General features: G+C 47.0%; 3 protein-coding genes across 5 annotated transcripts; 1 reads left to right on the top strand and 2 right to left on the bottom strand.

Moving 5' to 3' along the window:
- Positions 1-2,691: 2,691 nt before the first annotated feature.
- Positions 2,692-10,328, bottom strand: LOC131889157 (tyrosine-protein kinase Abl-like). 3 transcript variants are annotated; one of them, XM_059238181.1, is made up of 6 exons: positions 9,299-10,328; positions 8,539-8,757; positions 7,890-8,461; positions 6,702-7,801; positions 6,549-6,595; positions 2,692-6,422 (listed from the first exon to the last, which is right to left on the bottom strand). In XM_059238181.1, the coding sequence occupies exons 1-6, from the start codon at positions 9,648-9,650 to the stop codon at positions 3,721-3,723; spliced, it is 4,992 nt and encodes a 1,663-aa protein (XP_059094164.1). In that variant the 5' UTR covers positions 9,651-10,328; the 3' UTR covers positions 2,692-3,720. The 3 variants fall into 3 exon arrangements, with proteins under 3 accessions (XP_059094164.1, XP_059094163.1, XP_059094162.1); XM_059238180.1 differs by having other exon boundaries at positions 6,549-6,610; positions 8,539-8,754; XM_059238179.1 differs by having other exon boundaries at positions 6,549-6,610; positions 9,299-10,327.
- A 4,457-nt stretch (positions 10,329-14,785) lies between these two features.
- On the top strand, positions 14,786-16,578 carry LOC131889163 (DNA polymerase epsilon subunit 3-like). Its single transcript, XM_059238192.1, has 3 exons — positions 14,786-14,943; positions 15,113-15,361; positions 16,328-16,578. Exons 1-3 carry the CDS (start codon positions 14,866-14,868, stop codon positions 16,454-16,456), a joined length of 456 nt encoding a protein of 151 aa, XP_059094175.1. The 5' UTR covers positions 14,786-14,865; the 3' UTR covers positions 16,457-16,578.
- Positions 16,513-17,577, bottom strand: LOC131889164 (uncharacterized). Its single transcript, XM_059238193.1, has 2 exons — positions 17,013-17,577; positions 16,513-16,899 (listed from the first exon to the last, which is right to left on the bottom strand). The coding sequence occupies exons 1-2, from the start codon at positions 17,019-17,021 to the stop codon at positions 16,588-16,590; spliced, it is 321 nt and encodes a 106-aa protein (XP_059094176.1). The 5' UTR covers positions 17,022-17,577; the 3' UTR covers positions 16,513-16,587.
- Between the last annotated feature and the right edge of the window lie 5,926 nt (positions 17,578-23,503).

Below are 23,503 nucleotides of genomic sequence, written 5' to 3'. Positions count from 1 at the left end.
AGGCTTGCTCATGGTCAGCTACATAACTTTGAAACGAACCACTTAACAAAAAAATTATATAAAATGAAGTGCCTTTAATGAGAGATGGTGCGGTGGTAACGCAGTTGACTAACGCGCGACCGAGTTATATGGGTTCGATCCCAGTTTCCCCCCCCCTTTGTCTGTCTAGGGGATGTCCGCTTCGAACAGCTTCGCTGCATATTTAATTATCATCCTCATTTGATTGGTTAATAAGCTAAATCCTTTCATACCTCACCATGTAACTCTTCATTGATGAAAGGGCAATTTTCTTTTTAGCTTTTCTTTTTTTTCTTTCTTGTTGTTTAGTTGATTCCCAGGAGAGTGTTTAATCGTTCATTATGTACCCTTTTATGTACGGTGATTTGAGAGGGCAAAACTTTAAACCAACTAGCTTGATTGCGCAGAAATTTGAAATTTGTAATAGCAACGACCTGGGCTAGTTCGATATAAAGTAAAAAGGTGATATGTTCACTCGTTTTCAAATTGTTAATTTAAACCCTGTCATCCCCATCCATTCTTTAGTGGTTCATGATTTAGCCCATGAAGTCATTTCCGAACTCGCACCTTAAACTCCTTTCTGTATCTAAAAAGATGATCGAAGTGGCTAAATTAAAGCAAAGATGGGAGAATAGTTTGATATGTAATCAATCGCAGTTTTGGGGGATGTAGTTGCAAGTGCCTATATTTTTGACTTACTAATTGGCCAATTTTCAATTCCAAACCACTCATTACCCTAATCTAATGTAGATATTTGACTTCCACTAAATGAACTGTTTTGAGAATATGGATCTTGGCTTCTATAATTTGGTAGGATCTTGACAAAATGTGTTTTACTTATTGTTGAGATCTAAGTAATGAATAGAGCTGAGCGAGTCCGGACTCGAGTCTTTTAGAAGGGAATCGAGTCCGGACTCGTTCTTCAAATTTCTCAAGAAGAGTCCTTTTGCTTTACCTAACCCCTAGTAAAAGACTCGAGTCCGACAAAAAAATCAAAGGGTCAAAAGACTCGCACGAGTCCGACTTTTGCCACACTCGCCCCAGCACTAGTAATGCACGATCTTGACATTCAATGGTAGCTGTCAGTCATAAGTCATTGCATCTTTTCTTGAAAATGCTATTGTAACGGCAATTGATGATATTTTGTGCAGTTCTTTGACTTTCTATGAGTTGAAATAAAGATTGTCTTTGCAGGTGCGGTAGTAATCTCTAAGCCATGTTCGGTGTCTGAACTTGTTTTATGAAAATTAGAACGAATCTGGCTCAACAAGCAAATTCCGACAGTCACGGGGTCATAAAAATCTCGACTACCACCACCTTCTTTCGCGTCGTCCGAACATCTCTTTCCAGATAAAATTTTAACAACCCCATTATTATTCCCCACGGTCAGTGGGTCGGGCTTAGCCGACCCAGGTACCGCCAAATGGGGCCATTCAAATCAAGACATTATATTGTGCGGGGTTCATTTTGGCAGATCCCAGCCTCTGGAGTCGTCAATAATTGTTCGATCGTTCCTGGGTCGTCGTTCATTTATGAGCACAATAAAATCTGCAACCCAATGATTGATTTGGAACAAGCTCGCACTGAGCTTCTTGGGGCCAGATGACTTGCGTGCGTCGTTGGCTGAAATTTTTGTCTTTGGATTCTGCCTCGACTGGTCAGAAAACCTGAACGTTTATTAGAAATATTGAGAGCCTATTCTGTCGGTTGCTTCTGGGCACATATTTTTTTTCACATTAGAGGATCCTTCGAGTGATGGTTTTTATCACCCTTTTGGAGACATCCAATGACTCCTATCATCATATGCATTAGCAGGGAAAAAGTTTTTGTGTGTTCATGGCCCACTATTCACTGGAAACGGGCCAGAAAGAACTAAGCAATGGGTTTGTTTTTATTGACCAACATGTCCACTTGAGACCCTGAACGTTTTCCCCCCATTCTTTGGGGCTAGCTGAAGGATCAAACGGGTTGGCTGAGAGGGAGGGCAAAACGAATGTAACATTGGTTTGTCCTTTACAAGCACAAATAGATGATGGGTATCGTGCATTTGACTAATATTGGTAAATGCTAACTAATTGGGTCGAAAATCAGATGATTGTTCGATTGTTGTAGCGACTTGTAACAACATTGGGTAAGAAAACCGGTAGATAAGAACTATAAAATGACCAATAGGTAAGGAAGCAACAGACAATTACAAAACCACATATAACATTGAATTGAATCTTTCAAGCAAGAGAGGTATTTGTGCGATGTATCGATTCAACTTTGTTTCAACAGTTTACACCAAGGGCTGATTGATTGAGAAAACGGTACAGACATTGGGTAAGCTGATCACAGCCGAACCAACCTTGCCGTCGATTGTGTAAAAGTAGACCATGCAACAATAAGGCCGCCGTCAAGTCTGGGCCTCAAGGATGGGCTAATGCTTGAGATTAATCTTTAACCAGTTGTTTCGAAGTCTGTCTCGTAACACAATACATCGATCGGCCATTCTGAAAACCAAGTTGAATATGACTAATTTTGGAACGGGTCCCATATGTTCTGATATAGATAGTTCCGATTAGAGCCCTCCAGTTCCGATGAACCCAACGCCTAATGTTTGTGCTGGAATCACTACTTATGCCTGGTTTTTCTTTATAATCTTTGTAAGATAAATGATTGAACGCGTGCAGGTGGTTATTCATCATGGTTTTTATTTGGCGTATGAACATGGCGCTACTTTCATCCCTCTGCTCGTTCTGATGCGAGAGTTGAATCGTACATTGATCACGGAATAGGTATCGACAACGAAAGGTAAGGATGGGAAGTTTAGCGGTAAACTATTGCTGGGTGTGTTTGAATGGACAGCTTTGAACCAGCCGAACCATCTTCAAGGCCAGTCCTGCTTTTCGGATACATCATGGAATCAAGGATGGTTCTCAACCGGTGGTTATGTTGATATATCTTGGGGGCATTGGATGGTTGAAATAAATGATTTGGATTGGAATCATCCGAGTATTTCGCTTCACCCCCAAATCTCACTTTTTTATAATGCATTGAGTACATCAATCGTCATTCCTTAGGCAAGATCTCGACGGTTTTGAATGGAAAAGGTGCGAAGATAAAAGTAAAAAAATAATCACAATGGTCATTTGAACACAAATAAGCGCAAAGACGTAACAACGAAATGCAAAAATAATCAAATTTTGACAGGCAAGGACGACAAAAAAACGCGTAGGATATTGAGCCCTTTCGTAAAATCAAGGTGTTAAAATGTGGCGGAGCGAAACTTGAGAAAAGACGAAAATGACAAGGGGGGCGGGTGGGCGTGGTGTGTTGAAAAACGAGACTAGAAGTAACTTCAGGATGAAATAGCAGCCACCACCCACGCAGACGTCATTTCCTCCCAAGTTCAAGTAGGCCATGGGAAGAGGGATTCTGGATGACTGGCAGTTGAGTCGGCTCCCCAATGGTGAAAAGTGTCCAATTCGGGAGAAAATCGACCATCTACAAATAGTGTCATGAAGTAGGTATGTACATAGGCGGAAATGTCTGCGGACCCCTTGACCATGACAATGTACCACATGACAGCGCAATGAAGGTGCCATCAGGGTGCCATGGGGTGTGCCTGATCAGGTATGTACGACGGCTCAGAACACGGGCAAGACGCCATCAGAAGATGGACCGACAATAAATAGTAATAGGACAAGGAGGAACAGCTTGTTATCGCTGGATGACTGTGACCAAATCTCTGACTGTGGTTTGAATATCATTGACTATTTGGGTATTGGTGCCGGAAGCTTGAAGGTCTTGCAGCTCGCGAGACTGTTCCTCCAGCTTGTTTAACAGAGACCGATAGCGGAACCGCCCTGTGGCGGGCACTTGATCCAAGTAATTGGCACACGAGGAATGAAATGTGCCCACTTGCGTATTCAGCTGCTTAAGGGTGCTCGACGTGAGCGGAGAGTCGCGTTTGGCCGTGGACAGTTTCCCGCCTAACGTGACCGACAATTCAAGCAGGGATTCCCGATCGCTCCCCAAACCCGAATTCGACGATCCACCCATCTGCGCTCCCGAGGACGAGGGCAACGTCGCGCTTGCAGCTGCCCCGGAAGTAGATGAACCCGTGGACGTGGCGGCGGCAGTAGCATTGCGCCCCAACACGACGGGCTTGTGGGCCACACTGGGCTTGGGTCTTGTGACGGTGGAAGGGGCGGCGTAGATGTTGTTGCATAAGGTGGGTTTCGCGGCCGGTTTAGGCGGGGGCTTCACACCCGGCTCCTTGGGTGGCTTGGTGGTGGGCGGGGCCAAGGTAGGCTTCATGGTGGGTTTGACAGGGACCATGGGTTTCTCGGTCTCGGTGCTGGGCACTGGAGGCCACACCCGCTTCTCAAACTTGACGGTGGTCTTTTCATTGCCATCGGCGGATGTGGGCGACCCCGCCGGATTGTGGGACTCGTTGGTGGGCGAGGACTTCTTCCGACCAGAGGATTGCTCCGAAGACTCCCACATCTTCCGCAGGGATGAAATTGAGCCGGTGCTCTTGCGCTTGTCTTCATTGGTGGGATCGTCGTGGGGCTCGGGGTCGTCTTCCGGAGCTTCCTTCAAACTGGCCATCTCGTCGGATTTATTAGGCGCGGGAGGGGTTGCCGAGGTGCAGCCCACACTGCTATGACTGGGAGGGGCAGTTTTGGGCCCAGATACCTTTCTCAGCCTCGCCTTTAAGTCCATGGGATCTGATTCTGGGGACGCATGATCAAGTGCATTGGGAGCCTTTGCTTCGTGGGAAGTGTTCGCCTTCTTCAATCGGGCTTTGAAGTCGACGATGCCTTTGGCGGCCGAGTCCTCGGCTGTGGGAGTAGGGGCCAATTCGGTGGGCTTGGCCTTTTTCAAGTTGGACTTGAAATCCACCTCGTGCGAGTCCGTCTTGGACACAGCCTCTTTCCTATTGGGGTCCTCTCCGCGTTTGACCTTTCGCAAATTGGCCTTGAAGTCGATCTCGTGGGCAGGAGGAGGAGGAGGAGAAGGAGATGGAGCTGATCCGACGCCAAACCCAGTTTGAGTTTGGGTTGGCAATGATGAAGAGGAGGCAGAGCCCGGTTTTTCGGCCGAGCTGCTTTGGGTATGAGGATTATTACTGACCTTATGACTTTTCCGCTCAGGCGGGATGGGACTCTTGGCACGAGATCGCAGAGATTCGGAGAGTTCGGAGACCAGTTGAGTAGCAGGATGATGAGAGCCGTTTTCCGGGTTGTTCAGCAATGTATTGGGTTCACCCTTAGAGGCGGGCCTGGAGGAGGACGCTTTCTTCTGACCGTTTTGCATCTTTGGCTTATTGTCATGGGCAGTCCGCAGCTCGTCGGCCAGTTTGAGGCCCAAGGCACCTTTGAGGGACTTCATGTGTTCCGGATTGTCCCCGGGGTGAGGCTTAAATGTGGATCGATTCATGCGGCCTTCACTCTCAAATGCCGCCGAGCCCGAGCTAGACAAACTGCCCACTATGGGGCTCTCCCAGGTTCTGGCTTCGGAAATGGGTGATATGGAGCTTTTTGTCGGCGGAGGAATCATCTCGCTCTCGGATTCCGACGAAATGACCCCTTTCTCGAATTTATCGGGCAAGTTCTCTTTGTTCGAATCCTTCCGTTTAGAGCGAGGCGACGGTCGCGGGCGTTCCCTCCCATCGGGCGGGCTGGCCACCTCTCCTGGGTGATACAAAGAGTCTAGCCCTTCAGCTGTGGCTCCTCGCAGAGGGGAGGTCGAGTCACCTGGACGACGAGGCCCAATGGAGCCACTTGGTCGGGGATTAGGCGAAGCCCGATTGGCAGAGCTGAATCCCCCATGGGAGGAATTGGATCGCAACATCTGAGCATTGTGAGCGATTCGCTCGAGACTGTTGTCGCCACCGTCGATCAGACTTCGGTTTTCCAACACGGAATCGGATTCCACACCCTGTTCCACCACGGGCTCCGGGGTCATTCCGGATTGACGCAACGACTCAAGATAGGCTCCGATTCGCGCACCTTTGGGCAAAGTGCCGTAGCGATGGACCGCCCTCTTCAGATTGTGCTCGTCTAGGGCACCCACCTGGATGTCCTTTCTGTTACGTTGGTGATGGGCCAAAGATCGAGGGGATCCGGAGGACGAGCTGTTGTCCTTGGGGGATTGCGGCTTGCTGCTACTGTGGCTACTAGGTTTGGCCCTGGATCGCTCCTGGTGTTGGCGGTAGGATTCCAGACTTCGGTTATTGGCACGTCGGAATTGTTGATGTTGTTGTTGTTGTTGTTGCTGCTGCTGCTGTTGAGGTGGATTATTCGAAACCCTAGGGGCGAAGGTGGATACGCCCATTTGGTTTTGCGCCTCCAATTGATCTTCTTCGCTCTCGTCGTATTCTTGGCTGGCCAAGGTTGATAAATCACGGTGATATCCTTCAAAGACAACAACAATTTAAAAATGAGGATGTGGCAAGGAGGTTAACAAGGAACAAGCGTTTGAAAACGTAAAAAAAAAGAGAAGAAAAAGCAATTGATAAACGAGCACAAAACTAAGCTTACCGTTCGGATCCATGTCGGAACCCTCGGGATCACCATCGGTGAAGGTGCTATCCCGAAATGAGCTGAAAATGTCCAAGCATTTGATCATTGGGAATTAGGAAAAAAGAACCCAACCTCGACCAACCCTGGTCAACTAGAAATCCGGGCCCTTACCTAGTCCTTCGTGGAGGCGTGGGAGCTTGTCGGCCCTTCTTGTTCGTGTTCCGCCTTAATTGAACCACGGTACTTTTGGTGCTCAAAATGCCCTGAGAGGACATCAGGGGTTCGTTGGTTTGCGAACTGTTCACCGTGCTGTTCTTGGTGGGCGGGGGACCTCGTTGGAGCGAGGAACCCCCTCCAAATGTAGACAGCATGGGTGTGGAGGACATGGGAGCCTCGGGCTCCATGGCGTGAGCAGATCCGGTCCGGGGTGAGCCCGCAGGCAAGGGCATCTCAAAATCCGGGATGCTCTGTTTGGCCGAGGACGAGGATCCAGTTCGCGCCTTTTTGTTGGGTAGCTGAGGGGTGGACATTCCGCCACTCAAGCCGCTCCCGCCCCCGTGGACCAATTGCCTCTCTACTTCGTCAGTGATGGAGGATTCCTGAAACATGTTCTCCATCGAGTAATGGATGTCCAGGAAGGTGGGCCGATGGTCGGGCTCCCAATTCCAGCATTTGTGCATAAGCTCGTACACGCGGCTGGGACACCCGGGAGGGCATTCCATGCGATAGCCCGACTCCAAGAGCTGGTACACGTCAGTGAGTTCCACTCCGGGATAAGGTGACATGCCGTAGGTGGCAATTTCCCACAGCAGGATGCCAAACGCCCAGACGTCAGATTTGGTGGTGAACTTGTTGTAGGCCAGACCCTCGGGTGCCGTCCACTTGATGGGGAATTTGGCTCCGGGATGGGCCGTGTACGTGTCGTCGCGAATGAGGCGAGCCAGGCCGAAATCCGCCACTTTCACCACGTGGTTTTCACCCACGAGGCAATTGCGCGCGGCCAGATCGCGATGGATGAAGTTGCGCGACTCTAAGTAGCTCATGGCCGCGGCAATTTGCGTGGCCATGTACATGAGGACGACCTCGGTGACCTCGAGGCGATTGGCGTTCCTCAAGTAGTCTAGGAGATTCCCCCTGGACATGAACTCCGTGACAATATAGAACGGGGGCTCACGGGTGCAGACCCCTAGCAGTTGGACCAGATTGGGGTGTTTCATCTCCTTCATGATGGCCGCCTCCTCCAAGAAATCGGACAACTTCATGGTGTCCTCCTGCCAGACAAAAGACATGAAAAAGACGGCGATGAGCATCTTCCCCCTTCGTTAACTTGGGTCGATAGATATATATAGAGAAACTCACCCGTAAGGTTTTCACCGCAATCGTGACGTTGTATCGCTTCCAAACGGCCTCATACACGTCGCCATATTGGCCGCCGCCCAATTTATGTTTCATCACAATGTCCGTCCGATCCATTTCCCACTCGTCGGTCTCGGGACTAAATGCAAACAGGGCGGGCTTATCCCGCTTCGGGGCCGGGTACAACAATTGCGTGATGAGTCCATCCGCGTGCATGGAATGGTGGTGAACCAGCTCGGCCAAGGTACGGAAGCGCGATTCCGCCGTTACGAAAAAGGCCGCGTCCTCGCTCTGCTGGATGCGGTAGTGGTACACACGGCCTTCGTAGCGCAGACTGATGGACCGCTGACCGGGGGAAGACTCGCTCTCACGCACCAAGAACGACCCGTTGATCCCCGAAGACAGGAGATACTCGGCGGCGTTCCGCGAGATCGGCCCGTGGTACCAGGAATGTTTCTCGAGCGAGTTCACGGGCGTCACATAGTTGGTGGGCACCCAGCCTACGCAGCCTGAGGCCGAATGGGCCTCGCACCATTCGCCCGATTTGTTGTGGCCGAGGATTCGGATTTGCTCGCCTAAGAATCGCAATCAGAACCCGGGTTGAACATAGCCCTCACGGGGTGTGGGTGGACCAACACTTGGGAAGACTCACCTTTCTTGAGCGAGAGTTGATTCTCGCCGCCGGATTGGAAATCATAGAGAGCCACAAAGAGCTGAGGGTCTTCGTCGGTGGCGGATATGAGCAAGTTCTCGCGACTGGTCCAACGCATGGAGCCGTCCAAGGAGTAGCCGCCCCCGGCGGATCCGCTATCGCGGACACTCATTTCGTCGGGTGGGATCTCGGGCAAAGGGCGATGCTTCAGCATGCCTTCTGAAACGAGACAAAGAAGAAGCATGAACCAATCAGGATCACTCCTCAATGCTCAGTTCAATCATTGACATTGTAAGGGGGGAAATCGAAAAATCTAGTCTGAAAACTGGGGAAGGTGGTGTTCAAATGTCATGGGGCAACGAACCGTGCTCGAGTCCATTACTGGGTTGGAGCCATTGCGCGATCAGTGGGTGACTGACTGGCCTCCCCATGTCGCGATTGGCACACTTTCAGAATTCGGGACCCCCCGCCCGGCCATATTAAGCCAGTGGATCTGAAGAGAAGTGAGTGCAATCTGGAGACGAATTCGGGGGCTGGGGTTACCCTAGACAGGGAGTACGTTTAGCTCACAATCTATACGTACATTGCTTGATGGGCATGGTCAGGTCTGGACATTGAGTATGTGGAGCCCAGACCCACCATCACCGAGATGGACATAGATCAATGGGTCGGGCTGCTTTAGTCCGCCAAATTGTCATGTGAAAACTACCCACGCGGCCATCACAGATATACCCGGTCATAACCGGACCCTTTGACTTACCCGGAGTGGCCGGGGCGTGTCGTTGACTCATCAGGGGCAAAGGGCTCAAACCCACGCTCCCGTCTTCGGGCCCCGGCATCAAACCGCCATAGCCACTGCCTGGGCCGGCCGGCGGGCCCGAGCGGAGGGACGCGGACCCACCGCTGCCGCCGGGATAGCGGGTACCACTGGGCCCAGCCCCCACCCGGCCCCCGGCGTTCTTCCGGCTTTTTAAAGGACCAGCCGAGCCGGACAATTCGGTTCCAGCGGGCCAGCCAGGTGTGGGCGGCAAAGGGGCGCCGGGTCCACCCGTGGCCACTATACCGCCCTGAGCCGAGGCCGGTCGGGCCTCTTTGCCGGGTTGGGCGCCCATGAGGGCGTCGGCACGGCGGGCGGGACCAGCCCCAGACCGGGGGCTACACGACGGCCCCGAGGGTTTCAGGCCCAAACTGACCTCATCTTCTCAAGCCGGAAGTCACTGGGCCGGACCCAACCGGTCTGCGGAATAGATCCGGTGTAGATTGGGACCCACCCGGCTGACTGGCTGACTATTGGCCCGCTATCTCAGTCAGTCAGTGGGCGTTGGTCTGGCCTCTGCTGGCCGGGGTGAACTGGGTTAAACACAGCCCCAGCGATCAACCCCGTTTCCAGCCAGCCCGTCCAGCTGATCACGGCTCGGATTGGCGGCCAGACGTTCACGGGCGACTCTTCATGTCCATGGAGGGATCATCGATCAAATCCGACAGAGACCAGGGGTTGGGTGGCGGCTGAGGGATCGGGGGGATGGGCAGGACATGGATGGGAGGGTTCCCTCCTCTCGCCCACCCGGACATCAATCCAGGGAGGGAAAAAGAGCGCAAGACCGAGCCGATGTCAGACTTTTTCAGGCCGTGAGCCGTATTGGATGGCACTTGATCCTGGGGATTGTCGTCTAGGACGTGGAGAGGCGCCACACCTCCAGTTCAGATGTCCAGATTCGATCGAGTCGAGCTCTGCTCCTGTCTTTTAGTCCCTTTAGTCCAGAACTCCAGAATCCAGAACAACGACGATCTGACGGACTCAGTCAGTCAGACAGACAGACAGACAGACAGACAGACAGACAGACAGACAGACAGAGTGTGCAGCCGAAATAAGCAGCAGCATCCATCACTCCATCAGAACAATGTTCCAAATTCCAGTCAGCGTTGCCACTCAGTCCCTATGATAAAAGACCAGAAGTTCAGGGGGACAACTCAATGCGGAATATGGGGCGGGCAGGAGCCCTAGCCCCCCTCTCCTCATGCCTGGGAGACTCAAGCCTAACAACGCTCTAAACCCACCTCATGACCCATGACCTCTGACCCACCATAACCGCTCCAGTCGACAGGGCCGCTCAGCTCACACATTCACGTCCATGGGATGCTCATAAACCGGCCTGGGGACTAGACCGGATATTTTTTTTTCAGTCTGAGCCGTCAATCTTCCACTTAGCCTTCTGCCCCGGGCGGGTCATCATTGGGCGCTCGTGTTCCGAAATTCGGACTTGTCTGGCTCCCGGACCGACAATCCGGCGACTCTCCCCATTCGGGATGAAAGGCAACGTTACCCGGCCCTCAGCTCAGTGTTGCCTAACAGACACCATTTGAAACGTGACCCTGGAAGAATTAAATTCGACCTAAGATCGTAAACATGATGAGGTAAACTATGAGTCTGTTACTAATGGGTCTTTTCGCCCAGAAAAAAAGCCAGGTGCTCCATCCCATGGATGGGAAGTCCATCATTTTCAGGGCATGATTCTCCTCAGGGTCCATGGGTAAACCGAGGAAAGTCGCTCCTGAAGCCTTGTTAGTGGAAACACTGCCCCATTAAGATTGAAAGGGGTGGATCCTCACTGACATCGGCCCGAACCGAAAGGAAATCCCAGCTAGTTACGTCCAATATTGGACATTCTAAGCGATTCAGATTCCAATGGTCGCGTATACAATAGCCAGTGCTGAAGTTTGAGTATCTGTATAAGTTATCATAAGCTCATAATTCAACGGTAGTCAAGGCCCAAGGCGACGGGGAGTCTTCGAGCCAGCTCTATTCCAGTTTTGTGATCTGTGTCAGTGTGTACAAATATTGTCAGAACTCGGCCAGTTCAGCCAGATCTACCGGTTTCTCAGGATCGGGCCGTCCCCATTTGGGTTCAGTTGGAAGTACGAAAGCTAGAATGTCAGTGAAAAAGTGCTAAAAAGAATCTTAGACAGTTAAGGGGATAACGAGCCTGTAAATCATGCTTTTCTTACCTTGGTATAGGCAGAGTATTTGCTGGCTAGTTTTGACATAAAGCGGGATCATGCAACATGCAACAGCTAATTAGTGGCTAAGCATATGCTAATGAAATTGCTACTGAAAGTGCTACTAACACTTTTTGGGGGGGTTAGTTTTCACGGGCTTATAACCGCTACAGGGAATGTAATCCCTAGTACTATTTAAATGAAATGGTCTATTTATTATCTTTTAATCTTTATATGAGCTAGTCCTTGAATGTAGGGTTGATCTGGAAGCCTATCTAAAATTTGTCCAAGTCTGACTTGAAAGATGTTACCGGATCAATATTCCCTACGAATATTAGAGGAAAGCAAAAAAGTCACTCATTAAGTTAGTTTTAAGTTGCATTTGATACTTTTGCGATCTACAACCGAATTCTTTCATAAAATAGACCAAACCATATCTATTTAGCGACGCAGAAACTGAGATAATGGTTAGAAGACATTTATTGATCCATGGGCAGTGTACAACTGATCGAACGAAATAATTGGCCTAATTGTAGACTCGGAACATACTCACGGGAATTAAACAAGTCCATACAAAGAGGAGCAACGACACAAATCATTGAAATACACAACACAGACTTAGTTCATCTTGTTTTGTTCACATCAAAATACATCTTTACGAGTATTGAGAGAAAAGCTGAATGTTGCCTGATGACATTTATTAACCCTGTCCATTTTGTAGAGTGACTTCATAAAACTTTTCTTTTGTGCCATTTAATACACCATTTAATTTTTTTTTTGTCCAATTTGGCAACCATTTTTCTTGTTTCATCTGTTTTTCTTTACTTAAAGTTTTGGAACCACCCAAGGATCTCACATCAAACCCAAAAGGAACCTCTGTGCTCAATTGAAAGAAATTGAAAGAAGCACCATTTTCCCCTCAAGTGTTTTGTGTACAAACACAAGTTTGGGCAAGTTCCTAAGCATTGGACTAGTTGCCTTATCAGTGCTTGCTTCACATCAGTACTTGCTACTTGCCCTTTTTCCATTAGCACTTGCTTGTTAGTGCGATTGTCATGATTGCAGGCACTTGACTTGTAAGTTACCGCATTGATCTCGGTTTCATAGCTTTGATCCCAGGTCAAGGACCAAGGAAAACAATCATACGCCATCAAAACTTCAGCCCACTTGACCAAGGTGATTGATGGCTAATTCGCGAATTGATCAAGCTCTGTTTTTTCCAAAATTACCCAGCACAACTGTTTAAATGTGTTTGTACATAAATGTAAAATAAATTGTGTTTTGTTTTGCCCTTGCCACTGAAAATATGAAAATAAATCTAGCTGCATGTGTATAAATGGAAGTGGCAGGAAAATATGTTTCTAAAAATGTGCTGGCATTTCTTGTGCTGGCATTTCTTGTGCTGGCGATTATTGTGTTGGCTCAAACTGCATCAGAGGAACTTCAATAGTTTTCACAGCATGACCATTGACCAAAAATAAGACTGCGCATTAGAAAAGAGCCAATCAGAGCCTCACCCTTGATCATTAGAAGGCTTGTTCTACCAAAAGTGTAATTTGAATTGAAAATTTTAGACCACATCAAAAGAAATGGGCGTTGGTTTCATGACATTGAATAAAGAAATAAGGTATAGGTGATTATAGTGCTGAGCACCTTTGGACGATGGATTTGTCGCCTTCTGGCAGCCATCGGCGTCATGGCCAGCTTCAAGCAGGCTTGAACCAAGCCTTGTATCAGCAAGTATGAGGCTTGAAAAGGTTCGCATCGTCTCATCACTACTAGGTTAGATGAGAAATGTGAATGTAGATCCCGGGGTACCCTGAGAAATTTTTTAAAAGGGGTAACATTTAGATGCTAATAATAACCGTTGTTCAATAGATAAATCTTAAGTCTCCTCTATGTCGTGTCTGTCTAACTGGTTGATGCGATGGTCTGATTGTTCCCTAAATTAGTATCCATCCACGCTATTACTTATTCTATTGCTTGCTAACCGCCGACAAGTATTATAATTGTTGTTTGTTGTTATTGCCTCCCTCTTTTCCTGGCTAGTTCCAACTAGGCCCTAGTCCCTACCTCAGTGCTGCCAGATGGGGGGTTTAGCCCGCCAGGTTTTGCTACTTCTGGAGTTTTTAGATTCTGTTTGGCGGGGAAGATGAATCTGGCCGTTTTCTGGCCGTTTTGAACGGGAAAATTTTCAACATTGACGGATAGACCCAAATATCGAAGGAATTGGCATATGTTTCCAAAGCTTTGAGGATGCTTTGCAAGAAGGCAAGTTGTTCCTCGGCAATTTTATCTCATCGCACTTTCCTTTTCATACTTCAGAGCAATTGATTAATGTACAGCACACTTTTGGGCACAAATTGACGCGTTTGAATTGTGAAGCATGCTTCACTTGTATGATCATCAATTCATCTCTCTACAAATAACATAGCTCTGGGTTTAGTGCAAATAGAGTACATACGTTACTGTTTCAATAGAGGTTTTCAAGTTAATGTTTTCAATTTCAGAGGCAATCATTTTTTTCATGATGGCCATCTCAATAAATGCATAAGATGTGGCACAACGGCAATGCATTTTTTCTTACTGAAATCGAGGTATGACCATATGAACACAATTTTCACTTGTTTCAGCATTTCAACAATGTCCCCCTCCTGTTTAGCCTCTTTCGAAAAACCAAACCATAGACAAACATGGAGGGCCAATATGAAAGCTTTCAGAGTCGAAAAACTTTTTTCCGTCATAGATTCTAAAATGCTTGAAGGTGGACTATGATTTTCAACAGATGCCACGTCACTCACATTTTATGTGTGAAAAATGTTCAAACAGGACACCTCTACATCCACTAAAAAATTGAACCATAGTTCTGCTTTATGAGATGCAATGTTTCACTGTAATTAAATTGTGAAAGCCACAGAGTAGGGTAAAACATCTGCCACTCGGCTAATTTACGCTCCACAATCTTGAAATGTCTGGTTATAATAGTCGGTGGTGACAGCAAGTTCTGTGTATGACACAAATAGTTAACGGAAGGCTAGGAAATTCAACTCATGCAGAAAGGCATCTGATTGTACATTGATGTGCCCTAGAATGGCCTTTTCCTGGCCCTTTTTTAAAATATATTTAGCGGTGAATGTCTTGACTTGGCGTTTTTCGGGGGGTCATCTGGCGTTTTTAGCCTGTTGCGAGCGGGCAGCACTGCCTTGCCTCCCTCACCGTGCCTTACCGTGCCTCACTCACTCACTCACTCACTCACTCACTAGAAGCGATATTGTCTGCTTTGGCGGGAGAGTCTCAAGTCGTCTCCATTCAGTTTGAAGTGTTCCGAGGATGGCGGAGCGACCCGAAGATTTGAATCTGCCCACGGCCGTGGTCAACCGCATCGTGCGCGAAGCCCTGCCCACCCAGGTGAGTAAACTCAGCCCATGAACCACCACCCCACTAACTGATTGACGGACTGATGACCTAAAAGGTTGGCTCATCCATCCTTGCATCCTCTGCAGTCCCGATATCTCGTCCCATCGGACTGGGCTCTGAAATTGATTGGCTAATGGTTATTAAGCGGCATTCATTGCAGGTGAAGGTGTCGAAAGAAGCCAACGCGGCCATCGCCAAAGCCGCTTCCGTGTTTGTGTTGTACGCCACGTCCTGCTCGAACAACGTGTCAGCCAAGGCCAATCGCAAGACCATCACGGGCGGGGACGTGATTGCCGCCATCCAGGAGATGGAGTTCGACAAATTCGTCCACCCGTTAGAAATCGCCCTCTCCCAATGGAAGGGACAACAGAACCGCAAGAAGGAGGACGCCAAGCGCAAGAAGGAAAAGGTACATGCATTCAGCCTCACACTGGGCACGGACAAGCGCCATCCGATCCATAGACACAGGTCACGCAACTCGCGGTCGGACCGAGCTCAGGCGGTTGACACCGCTTTTGCCATGCCAACAACACTCACTGATCACCATTTTGGACCCCCACCCACCAGCGAAATCTCAATCAAGGCCCACTTATCATATCAAAGAGTCATTGCCCCTGCCCCCGCACAACCCAATAACCATGCCTCTTCCAACGGAGGGGTGCATACACCCCAAGTCTCGCGTTTGGGGTGGGCCCATGTTTAGGTGCGCGGCCTGGCCTTGGTCGTCCTGCCGGGGTTACCTGTCCCCAGGAACCCTCAAAATCAACACTCCTTTGTGCTTGAAGTTCGCGGAAAGTTTTACTACCAGACGACATGACGCTGACACGGTACTGTGTCTGTCTGCCCTCAAGTATAAGATTCATCACGACTACGAAACGTGGCCCTGGATCGTACTGGCCTTACTTTTACTTGTACTTACTTTCCTTTACTTTACTCTAATTGCCTAGCATCTGTGGCATGCAGTTATGAACTAAGAAACATTTTTGGGGCATAATGATTGGTTCAATGAACTTTGGCATGGTCGTCCCCGTCTGAAATCTCTAATATTTTCGATGCTCTTTATCTGGTGATGTGGGGCTTGGGCAATGGCCAATGAATGCTCTTAGCCCAAGATGTGTAACGTGAGTTCGGTCTCGAAACGCTGGGAAATTGCGGTTTCGTCGTTTGATTTTGACGGCATTTCAAATTGCAGGTTGTTACAGATACCATCCATCTATCATCTGTCCTCCGTGCTTTTTCGTGCCGACAAGTTGTTTCCGATTGAAAAATGGCTACAATCCCCTCCAACTGATCTAACCATTCGAGATTCTCTTTCGCTTGCGGAGACGAAATCGAAATTTTCATGTGTTTTTTTTTTTGATTTTGTGACTTGCAGGCTGCGGCCAGCCTAGGTTCCGCCTCCGAGGACAAGCGCACCACCGACGACAAAGAGAACGAAGAGGATGACGACGAAGACAACGACGACGATGACGAGGAAGCTCAGGACAATGCCAATATGGAATAACATTCATCATCAAGGCATGCGGAAGGCAGAAAACAAACGAACAACCAAAACCACACTGGAGTATTACATAAACTTTGTTCAATAAAAATATCACACAATGCAGTGTGTACCACCCCTGGGCACACGCGTTCTCAGGCGTTCGCTCGCCGGGCCTCGGCCTTTTCCTTGAGCTTCTGATCCGGATTCTGGGGCTTGGTCAGCACGAGTTCCACCGACTCGACCACGATCTCAAAGTCACCTCCAATCCGATCCGAGCGGGGCGGGGCGGGCAGGAAACTGTCGTACAAGATGGACCGCTGACCCTCATTGGTTTTGAAGGCTTCAAAGATGTGTCGCTTGGCCTCGGGATCTTCGACCTCGATCACATTGGCCGTGTCGTCTGGTTGAGGAAAAGCCTGACTAACGCACGCACACACACACAGACATGTCAAGATGAGGAAACACTGAAATGGAAACAATGAACGGATGGATGGATGAGCCACTGGGAATATCAGACCGAGCTTTGAACATCCATAGGACGGCCATAGAATAAATCTCTGAGGTTTGGGGAACTTACCTTGACCATGGTTGATAACAATGAAATTGTTTATGAACTTGATCTGGTTGATTGAATACTAAACGGGCTTCGGTTCTCTTCAGTGGACAGAACCAAACTCCTCGAGGTTGAGCAGGCAACTGACTTGCTGATAAAGACCCAAGAGTTGGCAGGATAGATACCTTGGGCCTAGCTCATACCTCAGGCCGATCCGCCGTTCAACCATCCAAGCTAGCATCACAATATTCCGATATTCTCGTCGCCTCTCCCATGACTGTCACTCCTGGTTCTAACGACGTAAAAGCCAGCCTGATAAAATTTATTCAGGTATTCGAGACCAAGCCTGTTTCGAGCAAAGTGAATCCATTCGTACAAGCCACAATAGCAACTTTGGGTCGGATATTCGGGATTTAACCTGCAGACCAATGGCCAAGACATCCTTGGGACATCCGGAAAGGGCTAAACAGAGATTGGCACTCGGGGAAAGCGAGAGCGAGAAATCCCGAGAAATATTCCCAGACTTGAATGATGAAACTTTCTCAAAATGTGTGTTTCGCGAGAATCTCTTGGAAGTAATTACTGCCTTCAATAAATGTAATAATGTTTGAACCTAGACTGAACCTTGGTTTGTTTTTATTATTTTTTCCGACCTTTATTTGAAGTATATATATGGAGTTCCTCGATCAAATATGTACAATTGGCCTTTTCATATGATGACTCAGATCTGACCCAGAAAGACCAATATGTCCATGTAACAGAAGGATTACATAGGGATGTTGTAACTAAATGTAACCCCTTTTAATCTGCCAGATTATCATGTTCTTGAGATAGGATCGACTATTACTCAAGAATTGGCTTATTTTCGAGTAAGACCGACCTGAAAGGTTGTAGTTTAAAGGCTTACATTAGTCTTTAATTGTTGAAAGAACGATTAGGTGGGCAGGAAAGGCAGGAAAGGTCTGCGTAAGTAGCTTTAAACAAGATGATTTTAGCTTTTGAGGGGGTCAACCGAACCAAAAGAGTTGGTTGTTTAAGGGGAAACGAATTTCGCACCAAATTGGGACATTAAAGCTGGATTCTTGGATGATCAGCTTACCCCTCTGCCACAGTGGTTCAAAATCCTTTGTGAATTCCAACAGGAATATCCAAGCAAATGTTGTTAACTATTAGCCATATGAGCGCCACATTTGAGCCAGAATTCAATATATCAATCACGTCTAAATTATTTCTTATGGTTTTTGCAAGGAAAAAGACTGTTAAGGTGGAGATGAGAAATTTTCCATTGAACTCACTCAAAAGCTAGCCCAAATATAATATGAAAAAGCGCCCTCCAACAACTCTATCAAACCCGTTTTATGAGGCTTGCCAAAAGATAACCTTGGCAGGGCAAATGTGTTATTTTGGGGTTTCTGCTAATACAGAAATATTCTATAATAATCAGGTCTCAGAGAAAGGTAGGAAAAAAAGCAAAAGGGTTACTTAGAAGGTACAAAATTTTGCCAAAAACGGCAGAAAAAGGTAGCGAAATCAGCCAAAAAATGGTAAAAAATAGAAAATGTTGTAAAAAAGAATAAAAATAGTTGTAAGCTTGTCAAAAAAGGAAAAGAAATAAAGGAAGTATTATTTTGACACACAGTAGCTGAGTGGTCTATGTACCCTATAGACGCATGACATGGTTCCCCAGAGGGCGTGGGTACAAATCCCGTCTTCGGAGAAAACCTCGGTCTTAGCAGGGAAGGATCCTTGCGTAGTCAATAAGCCCTTTATTATAGACGCTTTAGTTGCTTGGGTCAAAGAAACCAGGGTGGTGCTTGAAGAACAGGCTCTCTCAGTAATTGAGAAGTCGACTGATTTGACCAATGTAGAGGTTGAAGTAGTATTTCCTCTTGAAATAGAGCACAAAAAGACAGTTGTAGAGAAAAAAAATCTCTCCTAGAGGACAAGCCCTCTAGTCTGTCCTGTTTACCGGAAGCAGCCTTGTCCTTAAGAAGGAATAGGCTTTCAGTTTGACCACCCTAGATAGTGTCAAAAACTTCTCAAGTTCGGCCTTGACAAGTACAATGGGAAGGAGGGATGTTCAAAGGTCGGTTGTCATTTTTTCACCCGAACTTGTGCCGTCAGTCCATGAGACTTAAGACGTGCTTTAATGTACGGTGTACCTCTGTCCACGTAGATGGGACGCAAAGAAAGGCGAAAAATAGGATAGCTCAGTTTCGAGCTTAGAGTTAGAGCTGACCCTATTCCTAAACCTAATCCCACCCCACCCCCTTCCTTTACCCGTTTAGCTTCCTCCCTCCCTCTCCTCCTACCCCCCCACCCTCTCTCCCAATTCCCTCCTCTTCCTTCAAATACCCAATCCACCCCTATTCCTATAAACACTCTCCTCCCTAATATTCCTTGCCCCACCCCTATTCCCAAAATACGTTCATATTCAAATGTAGCTGCCCAACCCATTCCTCAAACCCAACCAAACCCATTAGCTCATGCTTTGCCTCCAGTAGAACGTACATTTGTTAATAAGTGGGATTTCTTACGGTTGTAGAGGATGGTCCAAGATCTTGTGAACTTGGTCCGTCAAAAGAGAGGCCCGTAAAGGGGCTATATTTGAACGTGCATTGTCTGATTTCTAAAAGAGACAACAAGAGAAATTTCATTCATCTCTATAACAGAAACCTGGCTTCGGCCAGGGGTGTTAGATGAAGAACTAACCATAGTTGGTTTCAACTTAGTTCGTTGTGATAGGATACGCCCTGATAATCCGATATTCCCACATAGGGGTATATGCCTATATGTTTGGAATGATTTGCACAATAGTCATGTACAAATGTCGGATGGAGAAGAAGAGGCCTTAATTTGTCATATCCGAGGGCTTGATCTGTCTCTTGTAACAATGTATAGACCCCCTTCTTGCTCAGTAAGCTCTTTTATGTCAGCTCTCCAATTCACTGGAAATGAGTTAGACCGAGGAATTTGCTCGAAGGTTTTCTTTGTAGGGGTCTTCAATTTTCCGGCTAGCGTTGTAGAGTGGGAGGTTAGTCCCGATGGGTATATTCCCATTTCGAAATCGACGTCTCAGTCGTTTGAACATCAGGAAGAATTTGCGATCTTGCGCAATTTCTCCCAGCACGTTGGTGTAGCCACTAGAGAGAATTGTGTTCTCGACTTGGCCTTTTCCAATGACCCTAATCTGATCCAGTATGTCCATGTGACACCTACTAATCTGTCAGATCATCATGTTCTTGAGATAGGGTCGACCATTACTCAAAAGCCGGCGTGCTCTAGAGTAAAACCGGCCAAAAAGGTCGGTTTGGCTAAGTTCAAGTTCAAAGATGAACATTGGCCGTTGATTATAGAAAGATTAGAAGAAATTAACCTGATTTCAATTCTGAAACAGGAATCGTCCATAGATGCAGCCATTGATCAATTAGTTTCAGTTTTTAAGGAAATTTGCTCCAGTTTAGCAATATCTGAATGTGTTCCGAAAGGTGGTACACGGACAAAAATTCCAAAATATAGGAAGACTTTGTTCAAAAAGAGTTGCAAACTAGCAAAAAGGCTGAAGAGCACTTCCAATCCAGCAATCCTGGGTAGTCTCCAAAAAAAGTTGGACATAGTTCAGGGTAAGATTAAGGCCTCCATCGAATATGACCAGCTACAAACTGAGAGTAAGGTGGTTCAGGAGGTCAGGTCGAATCCGAAGGCATTTTTCTCTTATGCGAACTCTAAGAGAAAAATGAAACACCCTGTTGGGTCTTTTGAGGTTGATGGGGAAGCCATTAGCAATGAAGAGACTATGGCTAACATGCTTGGACATCAGTTCTCTAGTGTGTTTTCAACCCCACTGAGTTCGGAAGCAACAGCTCATTGCTCTGAAGATGAGTCTGTTGAGATTGACAAGGTCAGTCAAGTTGAGCGTTTAGATGATCTTGTAGTCACAGATCAAGATGCATTAGAGGCCATCAAGGGATTGAGGCTTTCCAGCTCTCCTGGTCCTGATGGTGTGACATCTCAGTTTCTGATGAGATGCTCACTGGTTCTCGCTCCTGTTTTCTCGTACTTGATGCGCTGCATCTTGGACCAGGGCAAGTTTCCATCTTCACTAAAGTTAGCTCATGTTGTTCCAATTTGTAAAGGGGGAGATAAGTCGCTCCCCAGTAACTATAGGCCGATTTCTCTCACTTCCAATATTGCTTAAGAAGATCATGAAGTCCAAACTTGTTGAATTTCTTGAGTTCAATGAAGTCGTTCCTCCTAGCCAGCACGGGTTCCGAGCACATTTTAGCACTGTTACCCAACTGATTGAGCATTTAGAGCAGGTCATTGAGGGACTGGAAAGGCACGAGTCAGTTGATGTTGTTTGTCTTGTTTTGCCAAGGCCTTCAATAAAGTAGACCTTTTGTTGAATAGACTTCATGACATTAGGATCCAAGGCAATGTTCTCAATTGGATAAGAAGCTTCATTCATGATAGGAAGCAAATTGTTAAGGTTGAGGGATCTCTTTGTGACATACATGATGTCAAGTCAGGTGTTCCCCAGGGTTCGATCTTAGGGCCCCTCTTGTTTATAATATTCGTTGCCCCACTTCAAAAGCTTGGTATTACTGCCAGTCTCTCGTCTTATGCTGACGATACAAAGTTAGTTTCTGGTAGGAATGGCCAAGATTCCACAGCCTTGCAAAGGACTTACATCAAATCTACTCATGGGTAACTGAGAGTAATATGGCCCTGAATGGAATGAAATTCCGCTCAATGACATTTGGGTCAACTCCTTTAAATACTCCACTCGTAGATAATGGAGGTAAAGATATTGAGCAGGTCTCATCTATGAAAGATTTAGGTGCAGTCCTCCAAAATATTGGAAAGCTCGATGAGCATATCCAGTTGAAGGTGGGTAAAGCTTTTCAAATTTGTGGTTGGATACATCGCACGTTTAAGTCCAGAGACAGCATCACGATGCTAACTCTGTACAAGTCGATTGTCCAGCCACATCTTGAATATGCCTCACCCATTTGGGCTCCATTGAGTTCAGCAGGTTTGCAAAAGGTCGAACAAGTCCAAAGATGTTTCACTAGGAACATCACAGGAATGAGAGAGCTCTCGTATTGGGAGAGACAAAAAAAGCTGGGATTGTACAGTGTTCAGAGACGGTACGAAAGGTATCTGATACTGTACGTCTTCAAAAGCATCCATGAGCTTTGTCCCAACCCAGGATTTAGGGTCAATTCTAGTGAGAGCCAGAGTACACTTCCTTTCACCAGTCACTAGCTGTCATCTGTTATTTCTATAGGCAACAATTCCCGCAAAACTCGTAGGTTCCGACTTGTTCGTAGAGCATAAGAAAGAGAGTTCCAGATTGGAATACTCCGAACAAAGAAAGAACTTTCTCTAGGCCGAGTCCGAAAGGGTGGCCGTTTGAGGTATAGGACCTCAGCTCTTCTTGTTTTGGCGACTCCATCATCCCTCAGATGGTCGAGAAACCGGGGCATCATTTTCTTTTCAATGATCATCACACCATTCAAGATCTTCCACATTAGAGTCGCATCAAAGCGATGCCGTCGGGTATCCAAGCCAACCATATCAAGATGCCGCAGCCGATTGGAGTAGCTTAGATTTGTACAGAGAAATCTCGTAAACCTTCTCTGAACCGATTCAAAATGCCCTTTTATGCGTTTATCATATTTCCCAAAGATCTAATATCGATTTTTATTATCACAAATATGAAAGACTGTTTTTGGTTTTCTTTCATAATTTGAATTAACTTTAAACCTGAAGCAAAGATATCTAAAACACTCAAAAAGAGCAGATATTTGATTTTTTTTTTTTGAGAATCGTCCAACAGACATTTAGTTGAGCGGTCACTGAAAACTTCACAACAATCAATGAAGTCTTAAAGAAGCTGTTTTTGAACAATTTCAACAAAGTCTTCAATAAACGACAAAATCGATAACATTCGATATAAAGTAGTGGTGAAATAGATGATATCATAATCTATATTCAAGACTTAACTAAGTGTGCTCCCAATTTGCATTGAGTAGGTTTTTGAAATTTTAGTTTTTATAATGTTTTTATGTATGTAAGTTTTATATGTGCGCTAGGATTCCATAAAGCAATAAAATCAAAATTGATACCCATAATTTTCTGAGGTAGAAACACGCCCAGATGTGTTTTGGGAATTTCCGTTTAAACTTTGAAGGGCATTTTTACCACTGCGTTCAAGTACGTCCGATCGCTAATTTAGAGAAGAAAGCCGTTGACTTCCATTTTGGTTTTCCCGCTCTGGAAGGTTGATCAGCTGATGGGGCAGGAGCCAAGCGGACCCAAAGTGGCTGAACTGAGTGAGGGCGCCCGTCACAGCGGTCACGGCCTCTGGTCTGGCATCAGAAATCTGAGTGGAAACAGAAGGAGAGCGACAACACGGTGGACAGGGAGCATTATTCCATGAAGCCGCCTGGCGGAACGAGCCTACAAGGCTGAAGCCAGACGGAGGAGACAACGGGGTGACCGAACACCTA

This window comes from Tigriopus californicus, chromosome 10 (genome assembly GCF_007210705.1).
Source record: "Tigriopus californicus strain San Diego chromosome 10, Tcal_SD_v2.1, whole genome shotgun sequence".
NCBI lineage: Eukaryota > Metazoa > Arthropoda > Copepoda > Harpacticoida > Harpacticidae > Tigriopus > Tigriopus californicus.
Note: the sequence above shows the minus strand (reverse complement) of the source record. Positions and strands in the feature narration are given on the sequence as shown.